General features: G+C 50.4%; 3 protein-coding genes and 1 long non-coding RNA gene across 7 annotated transcripts; 1 reads left to right on the top strand and 3 right to left on the bottom strand.

Moving 5' to 3' along the window:
* Positions 1-64: 64 nt before the first annotated feature.
* EIF3I (eukaryotic translation initiation factor 3 subunit I) lies at positions 65-6969 on the bottom strand. The gene is made up of 11 exons (XM_036885160.2): positions 6853-6969; positions 6667-6759; positions 5291-5378; positions 4917-4982; positions 3815-3964; positions 3600-3727; positions 1575-1685; positions 1362-1451; positions 991-1064; positions 365-457; positions 65-240 (listed from the first exon to the last, which is right to left on the bottom strand). The coding sequence occupies exons 1-11, from the start codon at positions 6853-6855 to the stop codon at positions 159-161; spliced, it is 978 nt and encodes a 325-aa protein (XP_036741055.1). The 5' UTR covers positions 6856-6969; the 3' UTR covers positions 65-158.
* TMEM234 (transmembrane protein 234) lies at positions 6851-17813 on the top strand. 2 transcript variants are annotated; one of them, XM_036885162.2, is made up of 5 exons: positions 6851-6990; positions 7297-7448; positions 14012-14078; positions 16705-16797; positions 17067-17813. In XM_036885162.2, exons 1-5 carry the CDS (start codon positions 6975-6977, stop codon positions 17159-17161), a joined length of 423 nt encoding a protein of 140 aa, XP_036741057.2. In that variant the 5' UTR covers positions 6851-6974; the 3' UTR covers positions 17162-17813. The 2 variants fall into 2 exon arrangements, with proteins under 2 accessions (XP_036741057.2, XP_036741058.1); XM_036885163.2 differs by having other exon boundaries at positions 6913-6990; positions 7380-7448.
* LOC130683329 (uncharacterized) lies at positions 8804-10385 on the bottom strand. Its single transcript, XR_008996959.1, has 2 exons — positions 9693-10385; positions 8804-8893 (listed from the first exon to the last, which is right to left on the bottom strand). It is a non-coding gene; the product is annotated as an uncharacterized LOC130683329 (long non-coding RNA).
* On the bottom strand, positions 16226-22809 carry DCDC2B (doublecortin domain containing 2B). Of its 3 annotated transcripts, XR_005024764.2 has the most exons (10): positions 22333-22809; positions 21296-21347; positions 20764-20840; positions 20389-20520; positions 19952-20098; positions 19808-19847; positions 19008-19143; positions 18505-18608; positions 18028-18233; positions 16226-16398 (listed from the first exon to the last, which is right to left on the bottom strand). XR_005024764.2 is itself a non-coding variant. In XM_036885156.2 (9 exons), exons 1-9 carry the CDS (start codon positions 22596-22598, stop codon positions 18141-18143), a joined length of 1047 nt encoding a protein of 348 aa, XP_036741051.2. In that variant the 5' UTR covers positions 22599-22809; the 3' UTR covers positions 17941-18140. The 3 variants fall into 3 exon arrangements, 2 of the variants coding, with proteins under 2 accessions (XP_036741051.2, XP_036741053.2); XM_036885156.2 differs by lacking the exon at positions 16226-16398 and having other exon boundaries at positions 17941-18233; XM_036885158.2 differs by lacking the exon at positions 16226-16398 and having other exon boundaries at positions 17941-18233; positions 22338-22557.
* Positions 22810-22910: the final 101 nt, after the last annotated feature.

Below are 22910 nucleotides of genomic sequence, written 5' to 3'. Positions count from 1 at the left end.
TGCTGGGATGTCATTACAGGGAAAATGATGAAACAGACCCCACAAAATATCTGAGCAGAAACCATTCATTTCCAAACTAATTTATTTCTCAGAGTCCAAAACTTCGTGTCAGCCTGGGCCCAGAAACTCTTCCCTGGCCCAGATGAAGATCCAGCTCCTTAAGCCTCAAATTCAAATTCAAAGTATTGTGGGTCGAAGTAGTGGATGCGGACATAACCATCTTCACCGCCGCTGCTGTAGCTGGAAAGAAACAACGGGACCAGTCAGATGCCTGCTCTGGGGGAGGCAGGCCGGTGGGGCAGAGCATGGGAAAGGGGCAGAGACCAGACCTGGGCTGAGCTCAGCTCCCTTCCCTGGGCCCTACCTCTTGCCATCAGGATGGAAGGCAACACTGTTGATAGGTCCAAAGTGACCCTTGACTCTTCCAAACTCTTCTTCAAAGGCCAAGTGGAAGAACCTGGAAGAGAGGGTAGTGAGAAGGGTCAGAGTTCACTCTCCATCTCCTTCCAAACACTCAGAGGTACCACTCCCCAACGCAAACTATTAAGTGGGGAAACTGGGACGGGGGAAATGAATGTGAACAAAGTAAAATGAAGTTAGAAAACTGGATGCAAATGTCTGCCTGTATACATAGCTAACACTTCCTTACTATGTAGTGGGCAGTGCTCAAAGAGCTTAACAAGCATTAAGTCTTTTATTTAATATGCACAATTTTATGAGTAAGTGTGTTGTCACTGTTCCCATTATATAGTTGAGGATAACTTGGCACAGAGAAATACAATGACATGTCTAGGGCCTCAGAATGTGCCTGAGAGTTCATGCTCTTAACCGCTGTCCGCTGCATTACATACTTGTCATAGGAGCGCCACAAATGAGGCTGCACTTCCTAACAACCAGTGAAATAAGAGAAGTCTCCGAAGTTCTATGGTTTGTGTCCACTGTGAAAGACTCTATGAGGTTTCAATTTGGAAGAGCTCCCTCCTCCTTTACCTGGCCTCAAACTTGCCAATCCTGGTGGAGGTGGTGGTTACATCCATGGCTTCCTGACCACCACCCAGCACCACCTGAAAGGAAGAGGAAATTCTAGACAGGTCCGAAGGGCAGGCCAGTCCATTTCCTGTTTTTTCCCCCCAACCCATAAGCTTTTAAGATCTCTCACATCAGACTGGAAGGACACTAAGGGCAGGGAACTAACATGCTTCAGCCACCTCCCGCCCTGTCCCCTGGGGCTTCCCAATATTCAGCCTTATTGCTGCTCTGGGAAGTCCTGCCCATTGTTTCTATGGTGACTGCTAGACAGACACCTAGATCCTGAAAGCATTCTGAGGCTCTAGCAGGAAGCCTGAGTGGGGTTCCCTTACATGGTCATAGTTGGGAGAGAGGGCAGCTGAGTTGACGGGCCGTTCTGTCCGGAAAGTCTTCTGGTGGTCAAGGGTTGTAGAATCAAAGAGCTAGAGGACAGAAGGCAGGAGGAAATTAATCTGTAAGAGGTGCTTTCTAGGCGGAAGTTGGGCAAGTTGAGAGCTATGCAGGGGGCCAGCAGCAGCCCTACCGGACTGCTTGGGCAGGCTCACCTTGGCTGTGTTGTCCTTGGATGCAGTGACAAACATGGTCATATCCCTAGATAACTGGATGTCATTGATCTGCCGGGAGTGCTCCTTAACATTCACCAATACCTCTCCAGACTGGGGGAGGAAGAAGAGTGAGACTGCAGCAGCCTGAACTCCACTAGCCCCTTTGCTCAGCCAGGGTTCTATACCGCTTCTTGTGCCATCAAGGGGAGGGAAGGTCTGGGTTGGCACTGGTTAAGTGTCCCCTGAATCCAAGCCTATATCCTAACTTGGCCCATGTGTACACATTTCATCAACACTGCTAGTCCATCTAGGAAAAAACAAGTCTAGGAGACAAATCTATGGACCTATTAATTAATGGTAAAGCAGTTTGTTTATTTCTCAACAAATATTTACTGAACAGCTACTATTTGCCAAGCAATGTGCTAAGCACTCAATGACACCTGACTTCATTTAAATCCTCACAACAATCCCATGAAGTGGGTATTTTAACAAATTTTAAAAGGAAGAAATGAAGATTCAGAGAGGTGACGTAACTTGCTAGAGATCACACAACTAGTAAGAGGCAGAGAGCCTGACCTCATCCACCTTACACCCATGGTCTTAATCACAGTCGAGGATTGCCTGTATGTTCATGTTTTTTTTAGGTCTCAAAGGGCCATTTCATCACATCTCCCTTCCCACTAAAAAACCTGCTAGACTATAGTACAAAGAGCAGAGTTTTAGAGTCTACCCTTAGAAGTACTTCTCTGCACCTCAATTTCTCTAGAAAACAAGTTTACTAAAAGCCCACTGCTCAGGGTTGCTGTAAGGATACTGGGACTGTGTCTTATTTGACTTTGGTGTGACATATTTAGATGACTAAGGCCTTTTGAACACTGCCTTACACACAGACCCTCAGAAAACTTCCTTCTTTATTTTTACCTATTCTACAGGAAGAATGTATTTTTGTCTCCTTCATCAACTTGGCTATATGGTAGGGACCTATCTGGCTCCTGCATTTCAGGGAACAAGCACCAGCTTTGCAGTCAGGCCTACTTGGGGGCACAGATCAGCTCCACTATTTGCTAGCATCAAGCATTATTTATGCCTTTGACCTTGGTTCCCCTCCCTCCCTGTGGATAGGCCTGGTGCCTAGTGGACCACAGTGCTTGCTGAGTGACTAACCTTTATGGTATTACTTTAGCAATCTCCAGAATCCCAGAAATTTGAGACAGCCGATTTTACCCCTTTCCTCACTCCCCAGCTGTCAGTCACCCTAAATATCTCTTGACTCAGTCAGGTACTCCATATCCCCATGACTAGTGCCTAGATCAGGTCCATTCTCCAGACTGTAGCCTACGAAAGTTTTCTAAAGCGAAAATCTGATCACCAATAACTAAAGATTCCCAACTGCCTAAAGGAAAAATCACAACTCCTTACCTCCTGATACTCAAAGTATCTGGTTCCTATAAACCCTCCCCACCACATTCCAAGGGTACCAGACTGTTTCCTGAAGAACCCATCTACTCCCTTACCTGCTTCTGTGCTCTTGCCTGTGGAATGTCTTTCTCTTCCTGCTTGAAATTCCACTTACTTTTCATGACTAATGTACATGCTGTCACCTCTGTGGCAGAGGGCACTTTCTGCACTTGGTTGAAACCTCTGTGGTGGCACAACTTGCCATCTGACCCATGTGCTAGCTGTCTGCTAGTCTCTCCCTGGGGTTGGGTCCATGTCTCATCCACTTCTTTGTCCTCAGAGCCCAGCATGAGGCCTGGCACTCAGTGGTGATTATTAATGCTTAATGTGACTGTGAACATATCCTGAGTACTTGCGACAAGTTTTTCCAACTCATGATATCATGAGCCTTGAAACGTTTTACAGGTAAACAGTCTCAGGGAAGTTATCCAAGTGAACTAGTCCAAGTCCACACAACTAAAAAGTGGTGAAATCTACATTTCAATCCAGCCCTTGCTTTTAACCATTGTTGCCATCCTGCCTCTTGGAAATCATCCTGGTGGGCTTAGGCCCCATCTACCTCCTTACCTTGGCGCTATACTGGTTGAGCTCGCCACCCTCATGGCCTGCAATGATACACTCCCCTAGGGGTCCCCAAACAGCACTGGTGATCTTGGAGTCATTGCAAGGGATCTTCATGTAGGGCTCGTTGTTGTCTGTGTGGGGAAGCACATGTCAGGCCCTCGGCTCTGGAGCCACATGCTTCATCTCAAGTCCAGTCCTAAGCCCTGATGCCGGCCTACCGATCTGGCTCGGATCCCGCAGGTCAAAGAAGCTCACGAAGCACTGGTAGCCCATCTGCTTGTCCGTGGAGAACATGATGATGTTGCCCCCAAAGTCAAAGCCACAGGTCCGGACAGCTGAATTGGTCTTGAGTAGGGCCAGCTGCTTCCCTGGGGACAGGCAGAGTCTGGGCTACCCCTGGCCCACTGCCATTGTGGGGAGGACACTCTCCACACCTGCCTATTGTCACACCTGATTTTCTTGCTCTAGTGACTCCAACCTACCACCTCCTCTTCTTCAGTGCTAGGCTTTGCCTCAAGTCTTCTAACTTTCCCACTGTCCCTCCTCAGAGATCCTGCCACTATGGCACTGCTCACAGTATACTGCACTGTATGTCTCCTCCTCAGCATGATCGCCTCCATAGCAAAACTAGCTCTAATTTCTCTGCAATGCAGTGCCCAGTATAGACCTGGCATAAATTGAGTGCCCAGTAAATATTTACTAAATGGAGCAGCTTGACAGACTCCCCTGTCTTCTGTTCTTCCAATGTTCCCCACTGCTACCTAAATTGCTAAAACAAAACACACTCATCCCTGCTCAGGGACCTCAGCAGCATGCCAAGTCCCACAGAACAAAGCCAAGCTCCTGGGTTTGGCTGTCAAAGCCTGGGTTTGGCTGGCTCTATCCTACCTCATCTTCTCCACTGTCTATTTCATCCCCCAAGAAGTAGGAACTCCTGCCAGATCAGATGATTTGGATGTGATACTTGCCATGCTTTCATTCCAGCATATATGCCAAAGTGATGACCTCCTTCTCATCCTCTAAGCCCCAGCTCATATGATGTTTACCTTGTGAAACCTTCCTAGCTGTTCCCATCCCCACTGCAGGCAGCCAGCTACCCACTCAGGCCTTCCAAAGTGCTCCAAGCTTTCTTGAACATAGCTGGTATCTTTCTGTAGTGTTCCTTTTCTTATCTGCCTTCCTTATTTTCTAGTCTGTCTCTTGTTCTCTAAACTAGGAACCATCTCTAGATTTATCTCTATTTCCCCAGAACCTGTTCACCTAAGCAAGTACATTGTAGGTCCTTATTGTTTTCTGAAAAAGTGAATGACCCAGGCTTACCTGTTTCACAGTCCCACAGACGACAGCTGTTGTCAGCTGAACCGGTGAGGACATGCTTGGTGTCCCCTGAAGAGGATGTTAAGAAACACAACCAAGTTCACTTGAGCCCTATCCTGCTGGAAGGCCAACTGAATCACCTTCCTGTTAAGCCGTAGGGGGCCTTTCTTACTCTCTTAACTCAGAGCATTCTAACCTCCTCATCCAGAACTGGAACTTGTCCTAATGTTCCCCCAACCAGTGAACAGTCCAGGGAGTAGGAGGTAGTATTATTTTCTAGACCCACAATAGTACCCCGAATTCCTGACTCCAAGCCAGCAGCCCTTCCATTGCTGGCAGGTACTGGGAGCACGGACTCAGAGCAAAGACAAGGATACAGTCAGCATCCACACACCACACAGCTCCAGTATGGCCCATGTAGGTGCCCAGTCTCTCACCATTCACAGAGTACCATACATTGACAATCTGGAGGAATCAATGACAATGTGACAGGATGGTACACATCCCAGGTAGAGCAATGGCATCCTATTTTGCCCTAGGAACCCTCGGTAGCTTCTAGCCAGGCCAGATTCTGCCTTCTCCTGCTCATCTCTTGGGAAACAGCAGGTTGCTAATAAAAATACCAACTCCTGGATTCCCTTCCTTTCTGCAGGTATGTGGCAGAAGCGTCAGGAGGCTTGCAAACACGTCTCCATCTGCTATTGCCCCAGTCCTCTCCCTGACTCCTAAACCCTATAAAGAATTAAAGAACAAAAGGCTAAGTTGAGTGCCAGTCCAGAAAACAGCAGCATTGTCCTGTCTGAGTGGGAGCAGTCGGTAGTAGGGAAGTCTGAGTTCTAGGTCCTGCTTTGCCACTAGTTCACTGTTTTATCTCAAATACAGTGCTTCTCCCCTCTGAACTTGTTTTCCCATCTGTAAAATGGCCATGACAATAATGCCTCTTTCAAAGGGTAGCTGTAAAAATCCAATAAAATGGTATCTAAGGAATTTAAAATATAAGTGACTAATATTAATTAAGCACCCAGTACAGTATTAAGCTCCTTGCTTCAATGATCTTGCTTAATCCTGAAGACAACCCTATGAGGAAGGTACTAAAAGTACTCATGTTTTATAAAAAGGAAACCTTCAAGATTAGAAAGGTTAAATGACACGCTTGAAGTCAGGCAACTAGTGGATGCAGGAGTCAGGATTCAAATCAGGTCTGTCTGGCTTCAGGTCCTGAACTTTCAGCCACTAGAGCTAAAATTTTAGCCTCCCATAAGGAGGTGTCTCAAAAGGCACTACTGAGAGGGACTGTTTGCACTTAGTGGGTGGTAGGATGGACTGACAGAAATGAGACCAGAGACACTTCATTAAGTCCTCTATCCCTTGCCACCCAAAGATCAGCTTTCCCTTTCTACGGTCTGTTCCCCCAACCTGGTAGAATAGATCTCCTTTTCCCCAGAATGGTCTCCTGAACGAGCTGATCCCTCGTCTCCATCCCCCTTACACAACCGTCTCTTGTTTTCCTTCTCCCTGACTACTCCCTCCTACCAGCAACTGAGTTCTCTCCCACCTTTCCGAATTTAATGCTCTCGCTCACCTACCCCCGGGATGGTCTCTCTCTACTTCTCAGAATGGGACACTCTTTGGTTCCCCTCTCGCGGCAAAACTGGCTTGTCCACCCCTCACCCTGGCGGAAAGAACTCGCCCCTCTCAGGCCCCTCCGCATGGTCCCGCCCGCCCGCCTGCTCCCCTTCCCGTCGACGCTCACAGGGTCCTTGGCCACCGTGAAGAGGAGGTCTCCCTCGCGGTTGTACTTGATCTGCGTAATGGACCGCTCATGGCCCTGTAACAGGATCGGCTTCTGCGGGGACAGGACGGGAATGTCAGCGTCCAGAATACGCCTCTGCCCCAGCCCCGAACCCCACAGCAATACCACCAAACCACTGGAACTCACCATTCCGGCGGTGACGCGAAGAGAGCGACGGCGTGAGTAGAACCGGAAGAAGCTTTGGAGCCACTTCCGGATAATGGGTGTCTGCCCCTTCGTTCCCGGAAGTGGAAGGGAACGGCGTTGCCATGGCGGCGTCTCTCGGTGGGTAGACGGCCCCGCCCGTCTGTGGGCTTTCTGAAACCCTCCCCTGCCAGTCCCGAGGGCATTTTCTACTCCAAGTCTACCACCCCACCTAACCCTGATCCCTGCCGAACACCGGACCGCGGCCTCCTGGATCTATCCTTGTCCTCGGCCTTCCCGCGTCTGTCCTACCCGCCAATCCCATCGGCCTGCCGGAGAGCCTAGGAGGGATGTGGGGCGGCTACCTGAGGTGGGAGGCCGGAGGAGGGCTGAGCCCGGCTCGTGGCCATTTGTTGGGGCGGTAGGGTCACTCGCATCTCCATCCAGGGCAGGTGCTGGCTCTGGTGTTGGTGGCCGCTCTGTGGGGTGGCACACAGCCTCTACTGAAACGGGCCTCCTCCCGCCTGCAGCAGGTTCATGAGCGGACCTGGGCCCGGCAGTTGCTGCAGGAGATGAAGACCCTCTTCTTGAATACTGAGGTGCGTCTGGGAAAGGCCCTTCTCTTGGAGGTAGCCGCTGAGAATTTGTTCTCTGGAGTCAAATAGGTCTGGGTCAGAATCTGTGCCCCGCCACTTACTAAGAAGCTCTTGGACGAGTCACTTGTTTGAGAGCCTCAGTTTTATCATCTGTAAAATGGGAATAATAATGGTAACCATTTCATAGGGCAGCTGTGAGGATTAAATGAGGTGAGGCACATAAAGCACTTAGCATTAGGCCTGGTACATAATTAGTGCTCAATCTATGGCTGCTGTTAATATTTTATTATGGTGATCCCTCTAACAGACCTTTCCAAGGGGTGGGCTTGGGGCTCCGTTGGCCCTGGGGAGAGAGCATAAGGAAGGATGTACAGAACTACTTCTGACCCCAATACGGCCAGTTTAGGCTAGTGGGAAAAGACAAGGCATAGACAACCCTGCGTCAGGCCTGAGGGCGGTGAGAGGTACTGATAAAGTGCCCGGTGAGTTCTGAGGAGGGAGGCTGGAGCTAGGGCACTCTGGGAAACCTGCTTAAAGGGAGTAACATTGGCACTCAGAGACTTGCAGGATGGGGAGGATAGGAACTAGCAAGGCTGAGGGGAAGGCATTCAGGGCAAAGGCATGAAGTTCAGTCATGCACTTTGTCTGCCCTGGAAGGGTCCTTTTCAGAAGACTTAGTGCTCCTTGGGCCCTTAGAGCTACCTCCACCCAATGAAAGGTGTTGGGAGCCACACAAAGGCAACAAGATGGCCACTGAAACAACAAGACGGCCACAGTTCATGAGGTTCCTGCTTCACTTCCTGGAGATTAGCTGCGAGCCCGCGCGCGCCAACAAGAAAGCCCGCGCGCGCCAAGAGATACTCTTCTCCCCCTCCTTCCCCATTATCATATACCAATCAGAATGTAACTCGCTGCGCCATCCCTGCTATGCAGCCAATCCCCTGCTTACAAGTATCCTATGGCCCACTCTGCCCCTGAACACTGGTGTATATCTACCCCCGTCTTACAATAAAATTTGAGGGCTTGATCAGAATACTGTCTTGCCTTCGCTCTTCTCTCGCCCCCATTTTCTTTCAGGTCGGATCCCCCTCGTCCCCACAAATAACTAGGTCCCGCTGGACGGGACAAGTGGCGCCCAACGTGGGGCTCGAGGCGCGGATCCTTCGCAGGCGGACCCCCGAGTAAGATATCGTCTGGCCAGACCCCTTCTTGATGAAACAATAGGAGACGCCTTTCGCCGCTCACGGAGGTCGTCGTCCCTGGTGAGTACCGGCCGCCTTACAAGAAAATGGGAACTAAATTAAGTAAAGAAGCGGTCTTCATAAGAGACCTAAAAAGTTCACTTAGGGAGAGAGGAGTTCGAGTTAAAAAGAAAGACTTGGTAAAGTTTTTTATTTTTGTTGATGAAGTCTGTCCGTGGTTTATCATTAATGGCCCCGAAATTCATCCTAAAAAATGGCAGAAAGTAGGTAGAGATTTAAATGATTATCTTATCAAAAACGGCCCTGACTCTGTTCCTGTTTCAGTATTTTCCTATTGGGGTCTTATCAGAGATATTGTTGAAAATACTGACCCTGATAAACGCCAACTCTTGTCAGTGGCAGAATATTGCCTCCGCCCCCTATCTCGGGCGGCCTCAAAATCGTCTCTTTCGAGTGATCCCCCTGCCCCAAAATCAGCTAAATCCCCCTCCCCTAGCCCGACACCATCTTTGCTCGGTGCCCTCCATGATACCCCTCCCAAATGTTGCATTTATCCGCCTCTCCCTCGAGATTCGGACTTTGTCGATACACAAAAGGTTTTTCCAGTCGTGACTAAGAGCCAAAATGGCGAGCCTTTAGATCCGAGAGACGCGGCTGAACTAGAAGACGAAGCGGCCAAGTATCACAACCCAGATTGGCCTCTTGCCGCCCCGTCGCTTAACCCCCCTTCTTACACACCCCCAGTTTTGAAAAGAGCCTCTTACACTCCCCCTATTCGGCCTCCCAATGTTTGCGCCCCGGCCTTTTTGCCCCCGTCGGCCCCTCCGCTACCCCCTCCGGCTCCCGGTCCTGTTAGCCCCCCTACCAGCACTGAAGACCTAATAGCACAGATAGTAGAACAAAGAATAACTTGCCATCTCCAAAAATTAGTTGTCTCCCAACCAGTTCGTCCCGCATTATATTCGCAAAGGGGCCTCTCTAAGAAACCGCTTACAGCCACAAAACCTAAAAAACAACCTAAAAAACTGCTCTTTCCTGTTCTTACCCGGGCCTCCGCCCGCTCTGGCCCCACCTCCACAACACATAGTCCGGAAGAGGGCGATCTTGAAAGCGACGGCGAAGACGCCCCTGCTGCTCAGGAAATAGAAAGTGAGGGAGAGGAGCAGGCTGAGCCAGAGCCGGCCGAGCCTGCTGATGGCCCTAGAGAATTTCACAAAATCCATTTCAAAAGCTTAAAAGAGCTGAACGCGGCCGTTAAAGCTTATGGCCCCAATGCCCCTTTTACCCTTTCTGTTCTTGATTCGCTGTCTCGAGGAGGACATTTACTCCCAGGTGAATGGCTGCGTATAGTCCAGGCTGTGCTTACCCGTGGTCAGTTTTTAACTTGGAAGGCAGATTTTGCTGACCGCTGTCAGACCATCGCTGCTGCCAATGTAAAAGACCCTCATTCCCCAACAGCGTCCTGGACTTTTGATAAGCTTACGGGACAGGGCAGATATATCTCTGAAACCAGGCAGCAGCGCCTTCCCCTTGGTCTTTTATCTCAAGTGAAAGATGCCGCTTTGGGCGCTTGGATATCACTCCCTGCTTCCAGGACTGCTAACACTCCTCTAACTAAGATCACTCAAAGCTCGCAAGAAGACTATAGCGAATTTGTTAGCAGACTGTTAGAGGCCGCCGAAAGGACCCTTGGTTCCGCGGCTGCCAATGATAAGATTGTAAAACAGCTAGCCTATGAAAACGCCAATTCGGTTGGTTCCAGGAGAGATATGGCAAATGGATGTCACTCATTACCCTCCCTTTGGTAAATTAAAATATATCCATGTGTCTATTGACACATGTAGTGGTTTCCTATGTGCATCCTTGCAAACGGGAGAGGCAACTAAAAATGTCATTACCCATGTTCTCTCATGCCTGGCATATCTACCACAACCTAAAATCTTAAAAACTGACAATGGGCCTGGATACGCCAGCTCTAGCTTTAAACAGTTCTGTGCGCAGTTAGGTATTAAGCACATAACAGGAATTCCCTATAATCCCCAAGGCCAAGGCATTGTTGAAAGAGCCCACTTAACCCTTAAAAACATGTTATTCAAACTTCAGTCGGGGGGAGAAGTACTTTATCCGAAAACAGGTAATGCAAAGACACTCCTAAATCATGCACTGTTTGTTCTTAATTTCCTTACTTATGACTCCGCGGGTAAAACCGCTGCTGATCGCCTTTGGCATCCCTCCACGGCAGATAATTATGCACAGGCTATGTGGAGAGATCCGATGACCAACGCATGGCACGGGCCTGACCCTGTGCTCATATGGGGGAAAGGACATGCTTGCATATATGATGCTAAGGCACAAAATGCCCGATGGCTCCCAGACAGACTCATTAAACTTCTAGACACAAATAAAAGCAAAAACAATGATTCTAGTCCAGGGCATATTAACCCCTGAGAAGCCTTCCCTTTCTGTTTAATTTCAGGAGGCAAGGCCAAAAGACCTCTCAGTGTCTCACCAGTTCCAAGCAAGAGACCTAGTCTCTGTGAAGAAAGCGCCTCAACCAGACCCGGACTGGCAAATAATTTGAACTGATAACCCTCTTAAAATTCGCTTGTGTAAAAATGATTGTGTCACTAACAATTCTAATGACCCAGTTACTTCCCACCTTCCAGAACCCTAACCCCCATGAACCCAAGATACTCACATGGCAAATCATCACCCCGGCTTCCCAACAAGTAGTAGTCCAGTTAACAGGACAACACCCTAGGGGAACTTGGTGGCCTAACCTCACTGTGGACCTGTGCACTCTCTTCAAACAAGACCCTTGGCACGAAGGTAGAATAGGGATACCAGGATGCGGTTCCCAGAATTCCATGAAAGAACTCCAAAACACCTGCTTCTATGTATGTCCAGGCCCCCAAGCTGGCAGTGCCAAGATCTCACAGTGTGGTGGGTGGACAGATTTTTTCTGTAGATATTGGGGTTGTGAACAAACAGGGACATGTCATTGGCTGACAAAAGGTGCAAAGAGATCTCCTCTAAGCCTCATAAATATCCAGCGGAACACCTCGCAGAATACCGCTTGTACCCAATACCCGATCTGCAACCCTATTAACATCTCTTTCACAGATGCAGGAAAAAAGGCAACAAACTGGGAAAACGGGCTTATGTGGGGACTGAGACTCTACCAGAGTGGCTATGATAATGGAGTCTTGTTTATGCTCAAGCTTAAGGTAGAGCCTCTTTCAGTTGTCCCAGTAGGACCCAACACTGTCTTGCGAGACCAGCCGCGTCTCCCAGCCCCACCCGCGCCAACCCTAGCCCCACCTGCAGACGCTGCCACCCCTTCCTTCGCCTCCACTCTTAACCGACCCACCTTCCTTCCTAGCACCGGACAGCGCCTTCTCAACCTCCTTGAAAGAGCTTTCCGAGTTCTAAATACCACCAACCCAAATACTACCAAATCCTGTTGGTTATGCTTTTCCTCTTCACCTCCTTACTATGAAGGACTAGGATTGTTGGGCAATTTTAACAATACGACCAGCCACGAAGCCTGTGGCTGGGGCATGCAGAAGTTAACCCTGACTGAGGTAACTGGAAAAGCTACATGTTTAGGAACAATTCCCTCAACCCATAAGAGTCTGTGTAATAACACCATACCCATAGTTACCTCGAGTGAATCTAGATATCTAGTCCCTCCCCGTCAAGGATGGTGGGCTTGTAACACTGGACTAACACCGTGTGTTTCCACCTCTGTTTTCAATTTCTCCCATGATTTCTGTGTTATGGTTCAACTAGTGCCGAGACTTATATATCATGATGATCCCTCATTTGTCACTGAGTTCGACCCTAAAAATAGGTACAAGAGAGAATTAGTCTCGTTGACCCTAGCCACATTAGTGGGAGTAGGAATTGCAGCAGGAGTAGGAACAGGGACAGCTGCCATCATCCAGGGGAACCAAAACTATGAAGGGCTGAGAACCGCCATTGACGACGATCTAAAAACCATAGAACAATCTATTACCAAACTTGAAGAATCTCTGACTTCCCTTTCTGAGGTCGTCTTGCAGAATAGACGGGGGCTAGATCTACTGCTCCTAAAAGATGGAGGACTGTGTGCAGCTTTAAGAGAAGAATGCTGTTTTTATGCAGACCACTCCGGAATAATAAGAGATTCAATGTCAAAGCTTAGAGAAAGGCTAGACCAGAGAAAGAGAGAGCGAGAAGCTAGCCAAGGTCCCTTTGAGTCCTAGTTCACTAAGTCCCCATGGCTCACAACTCTGATCCCCACCATCCTTGGACCCTTAGCAGGACTCCTCCTTTTAGTGTCTTTTGGCCCTTGGGCCTTAAGAAAACTGACAGTTTTTATTCGAGAGCAGGTTGACCAGCTCGTCAAGCCAGCGGTTGCTGTTCATTATCACAGACTTACAGCCTGTGATGAAGAGTCTTACACCGAGCCAACCAATGCTCCCGGTCTCCGGTTCTCAACTTTACAGGCGCCTCAACCATGGTACCATCGATTCTGGCACCGTAATTAATGTGGCCCATATGCTGGTCGGCCAGAACCAAGCATACCCCTAACTGTGAGGGTATGGGCATCGAGATGAGTGCGAGACAAAGTACCGCAAGGGAGGGTTCTTCCTAGAACCTCTCTGGTCCTCCCTGAGAATACGCCTGGCTTGCATAGAGGTTGGTATCCATATGTACATAAAGCCTTGATATATTAAGATCAATTTGGCTTTCAGCTCTGCCTCTCCTCCCTAAAAGATACCGAGAGCATCAGGATGAGCATTTGTGGTATGCTACCCTGCTAGAGGAGCCAGGCCTCTATTCCCTCACTCGATTAAGGCCCACCTTTCTGAAATAAATAGAAAGGGAGGAGATGTTGGGAGCCACACAAAGGCAACAAGATGGCCACTGAAACAACAAGACGGCCACAGTTCATGAGGTTCCTGCTTCACTTCCTGGAGATTAGCTGCGAGCCCGCGCGCGCCAACAAGAAAGCCCGCGCGCGCCAAGAGATACTCTTCTCCCCCTCCTTCCCCATTATCATATACCAATCAGAATGTAACTCGCTGCGCCATCCCTGCTATGCAGCCAATCCCCTGCTTACAAGTATCCTATGGCCCACTCTGCCCCTGAACACTGGTGTATATCTACCCCCGTCTTACAATAAAATTTGAGGGCTTGATCAGAATACTGTCTTGCCTTCGCTCTTCTCTCGCCCCCATTTTCTTTCAGGTCGGATCCCCCTCGTCCCCACAAATAACTAGGTCCCGCTGGACGGGACAGAAAGGTACTGCTAGGAGTGCAGAGAAGGTGCTGCTGCTCAGTAAGCAATCACCCTGACTGCACATTTCTTGTTTCCAGTACCTGATGCCCTTTTTCCTCAACCAGTGTGGCTCCCTTCTCTACTACCTCACTTTGACATCAACAGGTGGGTCTCTGGCTTAGAAAGGTTATTCTTGGTGAAGGCTTCCCAGAAGAGTTGCTTTGGGGAGGGTGCCTGAAGCATCTTGTTTCCATGAGTGAGGGAGAGCCCACTGCCCGTGGGTCCCTCTTTTTTCCTTCTCTGTGGCGTCAGGGCACAGTGGGCTGGTTAGGAGTGTGCTGCCAGGTACTAGCGTTGGTCTGAAGCCTGACAGTCTTGGGCAGCAGCAGAGGAAGAAGGAACATTGACTTTGCTGTGTCAAGGCTTAGCTTTGACACTTTGGTTTCCATTGTGTGCTGCCTGCCTGACCTTCACAATGTCTCTTATTTGAGCCTTGGTTTTATATGACCAGCTTCCCTAGCATTGAGAGGATTAAATTTAGTATATGAGAAATATCTAGCAGAGTACCTGGTGCATACTGTAGGAGCTCAGTAAATACAAATTTTTTCTCCTTTCTCCCATTGTTTACTGACATCCATCTACTGAATCAGACACTGTGCTAGTTTTATACATTTTATTTAATTCTCATCATGACCCTATGAAGCAGACATACTTATCTCCATTTAGGAGATGAAGTTACAGACCTTTGGGCAACTTAGTTCATCTCTCTTAAGTCCTATAGCAGGTCAGTGCAGATGGATTTGAAGCCATGTATTACTTAAAGATGCTCTTGAACTTTGCTACAAGAAGTCCCCCAGCTGTGGTTTCACCTCGCCTAGAGTCTCACCCAGGCTCCCCAGGGCAATGAGGACCCCACTTAGCTCTGGGGAGCCCCTGTGAGGCCACAGGAGGGCAAGGCAGTAGGCTGGGCTCTAGACCTGTTCCCTCAGCTTCAACTGTCATTCTGCTTTCTTCTGTTTTACATTTTGGATTTCTCATAGACTTCATTAAAAAAAAGTTTGAAAGCCTCTGTCACACCCTGCTGCCCAAGAATGCTTAACCCTCTGGCCAGTTGACCAGTTAGCCATTTACCAAGTTTTGAGCAAACTGCAATTTTAGAATCCTGTTGTCTCATCACCTTCTCTGCCTCTGTCCTTTAACATTCACCCAGAACAGTAGGCACTATTTATTAAGGACATATTCAGCCAGGGACTATATACACATGATCATGTTTCATCTTACAACAGTGATATTCTAAGGAGATGTTAGCTGGCTGTCACTGTTTTACACGTAGGGAACAGGCTCAGAGTGTTTGAATGACCTAACCGGATTCCGCAGGGAGACTTGGGTCTGCCTCACTTATGTGCCCCAGCTCTTCCCGTGTACCATGCTACTGCCCTCCCTGCAAGCCAGTCTTTGGCAGGCGTGGCATTCAGTGTAAGATGTGTAAGCTTAAGGAAGCAGCTCTGAGTAGGTAGGAGTTGTGTCAGTCTGTTGGATGGGTCATGCCAGCCCTGGGGGTGAGGAGCAAGACGGTTCTCTCCTCTACCTGAAGCAGGTGAGGCCTGGGAGTGCTGGGAAAGAATGTGCTGAGGAGCCAACATGAGGAGTCTGCCTGGCAGTTATGAGTCTTGTAAACAAATAACCCAGTTTCTAAATTACCCATTGGTTTGTGTGTGTGTGTGTTAAGAACACTTAACATAAGATCTATCTTCTTAAAAAGCTTTAAGTGTACAAAATTTATGTGTAATAAATTTCAAGTTAACAGTGTTGTTGACTCCATTAATCTTTTTCAAGTTTGTTTATTGGGGGTCAGTCCCTCAGAGCTTCAAAACTAAGAAAGATCCTGGGCGGTGGAACCTCTGTCTTCTGCGTAAGACTCAGGCCCAAGACCCAGGCCTGTGGGTCCTTCCTGAATGGTACCTGGCTTCCTGTGTCTGACCTTTCTTCTCTTCTTTAACCCTGTAAGGCCCGAGCCTGAGCTGAAACAAGCAATATGTGCTTCACCTGCTGTTTTGGTTTGTCCACATCCCCGTAGTTCAGCTGGGGCACAGGCTTTGGAGACAGGCAGACCTTGATTTAAATCCTCAACTGGCCTCAATTTATGTGACTTCTTTGAGCCTTTGTTTCCTTTATCTGTGCAAAATGATAATTGTCTTCTTGCAGTGTTGTAGGGAAGATAAATGAGATTTCTGCACAAAGCATCCAGCACATAATATGTACTTAGTAAATGGTGGTTATGTTTGGTGTCATCATGTTCATTCTGCTGTAGGCTTTGTCCAGATGTCCTTGAAATCTTAGGAGCTCTCTTTGAGTGCAAAGACCTCATTCTTATCAGCAAACCGGGGTGGTCCTTGTAGTTCAAGTTTTCATGCTGGAATCCTGAGGGAGCACTGAATTTCGAGTCAGGAGACCTGGGTTTGAATCAGCTTTGCTGTAACTTCATCTGGAAAATTGGGTACCTTTTTTTTAATTAAAGTATCATTGATATACAATCTTCTGAAGGTTTCACATGAACAACATTGTGATGTCAACATTCACCCTTATTATCAAGTCCTCTCCCCGGCCCATTGCAGTCACTGTCCATCAGCGTAGTAAGATGCTATAGAGTCATTACTTGTCTTCTCCGTGCTATACTGCTTTCAGTGGGGTACCTTTTTTAAAAGCCTGTCTTGATGATGAAATGGAAGTGCTGTTTGCCTAGAAAAGGCATTTTTGCACCTCAGAGATTCTTTTTTCTCTGATCATTCAGATCTGACCCTAGCTGTGCCCATCAGTAACTCCCTAGCCATCGTCTTCACATTAATTGTTGGGAAGGTCCTTGGAGAAGATATTGGTGGAAAACGTAAGTGAGGCCACTACAAGTGTGGGAGGCAGCTGCTTGGCCCTTGACCCCCCAGGTTAGTTCTTCCCCAGAGCCATCTCCCATGGGCGGGTGAGGAGAGGATTTTTCTACATCCTGCCTTTTCCCTGTGCAGCAGTCCTGCTGCCTGCGGTCCTCAGAGTTCCCTTCCGCTAGAGACAGACCCCATCCGAGCCCCTCCCTCAGCCCTGCGGCAGCTTCTGCTGGTGTGGCTGGGCTCAGAGCCCCTTGATTTCTGCCCATTATCCCAGGAGCATTCGCAGGCATGGTGCTCACCGTGGCAGGAATTACACTCTGCGTCACAAGCTCAATGAACAAGACCCGGGGACAACTGTCTACCCTTTGAATGGGCCAACGACACCCTCCAGCCCTGCTGTCTCCAGGAAGCCTCTGGGCCATGAGCTGCAGGCAGTGAGAAGATGGACCTGGCATTTACCCTTCTGAGCCTCTGCTTCGGACTCTTACACGGCTAATAGCTACCTCATGGATCACAGGAAGAGAACAAGAGAGCCTTGTAACTTTCAAGTACCATTCAACTGCTGGGATTTAGCACGAGAGACTTCACGCTCACTCAGCAACCATTCTGCCCCAGCAGCTCTCCGCCTGCTGCCACATCAGGCCCCCAGCCCAGCCACTGTTACTGCGGCCTGATCTGGACTCTCACAGCAGTGGGGTCGATGGACTGCAGAACCCCAGCTGCACAGAGGGCCAGCTACAGTCTTTGATTCAGAAATACAAACAAAAGGCCTTAGGGCTCAGTCAGGGAGGCTTGGCTGGCTGAGGAGGGAACTGAGGGGAAGAAGGTGCATCAGAATGGCAGGTGTAAGGGAGATGAACTGTTTGTTAGCTTTGCATCTCCCACCTGTGAGGTGGGTGGGAAACCTCAACTGCCTGCTCCTCTAAAACAGATAGACACCTGTGAGCCCAGCACCACTAGGTCCATTGTGTGATGCAATGCCTCATGAGCAGGACCCTGTAATAAATCTGTAGTAAACAGATGGAGGTTAATAAGAATTCTTTTATTGTGACAGACCCACTCCACGTTTGTGATCTCTCCCCCAAGCTCAGTTGGCTACTCCTGTTCCTGGCTAGAGGACCCTGGAACCAAATGGCCCCTGCAGCTAGGGCTGCTCTGCTCAGGGAGGAAAGGAAGGCCAGGCTGCGGGTTTGTGAGCAGAAGAGTGGGGTGAGCTGGAGGGGGCTGGAGGGTACCTGTGGGCCCAGGGGAGGGGAGGTGGTGGCTCCCCAGGAACAGCTGCTGGAGGCTGAGGAGAAGAGGTGACTGCAGAGTGGCGGCCCCCAGTTCCTGGCTGGAGCTGTGGCTCTCAAGGCAGAGCAGCAGGGGCTGAGGCTGATGCTGCCCCAGCCTCAGGCAGGTTTTCTGGGGCCAGGGCCTCTTCCACCATCTGTGCTGCCCTCTGGAGGAGGCGGAAGGCCATACAGAGCAGAACCGTTAGCATCCCGGGTCCAGCCTCCAGCCCTCAGCCAGGAGCTTCCCAACCCCAGGAGAGGAAGAGACTTTAGAAATTAGGATCTTCCCCCCACTTAACAAGGTAGGAAGGCAGGCTTGGGGATGTTAGGAGATCTGCTCACAGTCACAAGAGGGAAGAACTGTTCCTGGGACCCAGGACTGCCAGTTTTGAGCTCAACTCCTCCTGTCCCAACATACTGCTTCCAGCCCTAGCCTACCTGATCCAAGGGTTCCTCTGTGCAGGTGTCTTCATCGTCTGCTACATCCTGGGCTCCTGATGTCTCCTTCCTTGGGTGGGGAGCCCCATACACTCCCTTGACTTTTGATGAGGGAACAATATCAGCTGATGTCCAGGCTGAGAAGCCCTCGACATTCTTACCCTTGACCTTCTCTACCAGCCCCTGCCTACTCCCGAGCCTCATTCCATATTCCCAGTACCTGGGAGGATGGCAGCACAGTTCAGAGGCAGGCCTGGGACCCAATCCCCATCCCTTCCAAACCCCAGCCCTGATGTTTCGTCGCCTTGAGTTTCCATGTGCTTCTGTTCACATGCCAAGTCTCTGTGTTGAGGCAAGGGACTAGATATGGAGTAGGACTAGGAGACAGGTGTGCTGACGTCAGGGCTAGCTCTGCCCCTGGGCATTCTGCCCCGTGGACCTCCCCCACAACAGCAGGGACATCCGGTGTCTCTGCCAGGTGGTGGCTGAGAAGGTCCCCTTACCTGATGGAAACGAGAGAGTGGGGAGCATGCTTGTTGTCTGAATGGCCTGCTGGGGTCTGGCATAGAAAGCAGATGGCTCAATTCGGCTTGGTTCCTGTGGCGAGGGCTGGGTTGCCTTTGCCCTGTGGCCCTGGGCCTATAGAGGGTGCACTGGGCTTGGGCTGTCGGTATTGGCTGTTCTTACCTTCTCTACACCCAGTACCAGCTTGAATGCCCTTGGTGCCTGTGGGAGCTTGGGAAAGGAGAAGCCATCCATCTTCACAGCCTGCATCTTCCCTCCCTGCTCTCTCTTCCCACTAGGCTGCCTTATCCAGAGACAGAGCAGCTGGTGGCTGGCACTCAAGATGCCCAGTGAAACCAGGCTGTGTCCCTTTATGCCCACCATGCTCACTGACTCATTTCTTGGGAGGGCTCAGGCCTGGGACAAGATGGGTGCTGATAAGCTCCTTCAGCCCCTGCTATGCCAGATATGCCAGTTCTCTCTTCCAGCGTCCCACCTGGCCAGAGAACATCAGGTCCAGCAACTCAGAGGCCTGACGGTCTCCACAGAGCCTGGATTAGCTGACTTTCAGACCAGGACCAGGTTCTGGTCTGGCCCCTGCCACTCAGTAACTATCACTCTGAGCAAATTACTTCACTTACTTGAACTAAGTCTTTCCTCTGGAAAATGGGAATAATAATCTCTGTTTTCAGGATTACTGAGAGGATGCAGTGAGAGAAGGTCGGAGCCTGAGCTGAAGGAGGACTCAGCCAGTCATTCCCCTTCCTTCCCACCCCCACCATCCCCCTCCGTCACCTACGCCCTGCTTGTGAGTCCTGGACTTTGGGTCTGGGGGATGCCTGCAGTAAAAAAAGAAAAGGCTTGTAGTAGGCAGAGGAAGACATGGAGTCAAGGTGGCTTTCTCTGCTCTAACCTGCCACCCCTCCACCTCACACATACATACCAGCAGCCCCTGGGCAGTGAGGGGCTAGACACCAGCAGCTCCAGGTAGGGGAGAGCCTTGAACTCATCCTCTCCAACAGCCACATAGTAATGGCCACCTACCAGAGCCTCCCTTGCTGACAACGGGAGTCCCTCCAGGGTACAGAGTCTGGGAGAGAGAGGTGAGCAGGTAAGGGTCAGTGGAAAAGATGCCTCTTCATATCTGGCAAACTGTGAGGGGGTGGGCACAGCTATTCCACAGCCTGGGTACCTCTAGGCACCAGGGCCAATCACCTAGGCTCTGTGGGCTGGGTTGGCAGGGCCTCTCCTTGTGGCACAGAAGGAGGTCCCATTTGGAGAAATTTACTTTCCTTTTGCCTATTCATCCTCTAGGAGAGCTGACATGAGTAGGGAGGCTCATTTTGGGGACTTTTGGGCCTCCCCAGGTCCCATACTCACTTGCACACAGCCCCGCTCTGTAATGTGGCCTTCTCTGTCAGGAGCGTCAACACTGTTTCCCAGTCCTCACTGGCATTTTGGGACAGCTTCAGGCTAAATGGGGGACTTAACAGGTCCCCATTCCTGAACACACTGGAACAAAGAGCAGCCTGGTAAGAGGAAGAGTCCCCAGAATGCCCCGCATGGGAGGGGAAGAAGGGGAGCACAGGGGCCAGGAGAGGGTCTGAGAACCAGTGAGGATCCATATCCACCCATCAAGCATGTCGTACTTATATTCCCAACAGTGACTGGGGGCTCCCAGAACAAACCTACCCACATTTTTTTTGTTGCCCTGAAACAAAATCTATGCCCCTGCTCCCTAGCAGCAGCACTCACTAGATGCAGCGAGGGGAACCTGCAGGTAGCTGCCGTCCAAGGCTCCCATCACACGGGCAGTGAGTCACGGGAGGACCCTGAAACCCAAGTCAGGCCCCCAAGTCAGGAGAGAGTTGAGGCCTTTGGTTAGGGGAGGGTCAGTCCAAGGTGGGCAGGGTGAAGGAAAGGAACCAGAAGAGCCGGAGTGGGGCAGGGAGGGCTAGAACACACCTGTCACCCAAGGGCGCGTCAGCCTCCCCTAAGTCACATTCTAACCACCTCCCTGCCCCCGTGCACTTTATAGCTTCCTTTTTGTGTGGGGATCAGAGGTGGGAGATAAAGTACAAGGCTGGGAAAGGAGCAAGGGATAGTATCTTGAAATCCTGCACCCAGGGAGGCTAGCAGCTGGCTGCAGCGTGGGTGTGGAGAGCACCTTCCCTGGGGCTGGGAGATGCTGCAGTCCCAGGGCCCCCGCCTCCCAGGCCAAACTGGGGGTGATCCCAGGACAGGTGGGAAGACAGAGGGCTGGGGGCAGGCCTCCCTCAGGACTCACTGGTAGTCTGCTACTCTTCCCACCTGGATCCTTCCCTCGAGGGAGTAAGTAGCTGAAAGGCCAGATAGGTCGCAGGTCATCTTGGGGAGCCTGGGACCCCAACAGCCTGGTAGCTGCCAGAGTAAGGGGCTGAGGCCCAGCTCACCAGGTATCTTTTCCCAGTGGAATAGTGTTAAGTCACTTCAGGACAGAAACATGCTGGCACCTGAACCTGTCTTAGAGCCCTTGATCAGGCTCAGCAACCTGACTAGGGTCTCAAACACAAACCATAAGATTAAAGGTCGAGAGAAACTAGTTCATTAAACATCTCACTGTATCTCAGAGGTTTTCTAATTCAGAGGTAGGTGGCTTCATCTCATGTATGAGACTGAAAGTTAAGTGACTCGCCTAAAGTAACACAGAAGTAAGTGTTAGAGCTCAGATTCTAATTCTGTCTACCTCGTGATCCCTTGCTCCTTATGTTATGGTAAGCAAGCTTGGCCGACCATAGTAGGACCTAGAAGCCAGATCTGAGTTGGAAGCTCAGACACTCAAATTCTTCTTCTTGTTTGGAACAAGGCACAGCCCCACCCTACAAGAAGGGGGTGACCCCAGGCTAATGGCGAGCCCAGAATGTCCAAGCACAGCAAGGAGGAAGTGGTAGATGGATTTAGAAGGGCATTTGGTGCTGGTGCTGGTGGTGCTGGTAGTGGTAGAAGATCCAATGAAGAGCCTTTGGAAAAGGGTGCTCAGCCTGTGGGACAAGGTTCTCCTTCCACAGGCTGGCCCTGGCTGTGATGGGCATAAGCATTAGCGTCTGACTTCGACATGAACTGTGGCTCTGCTGTTTGCTACCTGTGTACTCTTAGGCAGGTTACTTAACTTCACGGTCTTGATCTCCCCTGCTAAAGAACACAGGTAAGCCACCCCCCCTTCACAGCATCGCCGTAGTCCACAGGTAACGTATACGGCGCCTGTACATCCACAGCGAGGACACGTGCCATTGCTGTGCTGTTACTTCCCTCCCTAGGCCCTTCGACCAGCCCCAGCCCACTCACTGGACCTTGCGGAATCGTTCGAAGCCAGCAGCCACATACTGCCCTCCGTTCTGCAGGTCTGCCAGGTCGGTGACAGGGTGCCCATGGCAAGGTGTGTAGAGGGCTCGCACAGCCCGTGGGGCCTGCACAGCTGATGTCACCTCACAGAGAAAGGTTTCCAGGGTGGGGAAGCGGCGTTGAGTCACCACCAGCCGGTGGCCTGGGGAAAAGGGGTCCCCATTCCGATACACCACTACCCTCTTGACTGCTGGACTGCCACTCGCCATAGTGTGTCTTCAGCTAGAGACACAGAGCTGTTGCCAGGCAACTAAAGCAGGGCTGGGAGCAGTGCCAATTAGAGGTGGAGTCCCGCCCTCTCACCCAGGAAGGTAGGGCAGTGGCAGAGATCACACCAAAACACAAATGTCTCACTACTGAATGGAGGGAGGGATTTTCAGAGCCTCCATGCTACTCTGCCACCCAAGGGCTGAGCTCAAAGGAGAATCAGCTTTGGGTGCTGTTCCCCAAGGATGGCTAGTCTGCTCCTGGGCTGTGGGGAAGATGCCCCACGCCAGTAGGAAGGGAGTCTGTCCTGACCA

The sequence above is a fragment of the Manis pentadactyla genome, chromosome 4 (genome assembly GCF_030020395.1).
Source record: "Manis pentadactyla isolate mManPen7 chromosome 4, mManPen7.hap1, whole genome shotgun sequence".
NCBI lineage: Eukaryota > Metazoa > Chordata > Mammalia > Pholidota > Manidae > Manis > Manis pentadactyla.
Note: the sequence above shows the minus strand (reverse complement) of the source record. Positions and strands in the feature narration are given on the sequence as shown.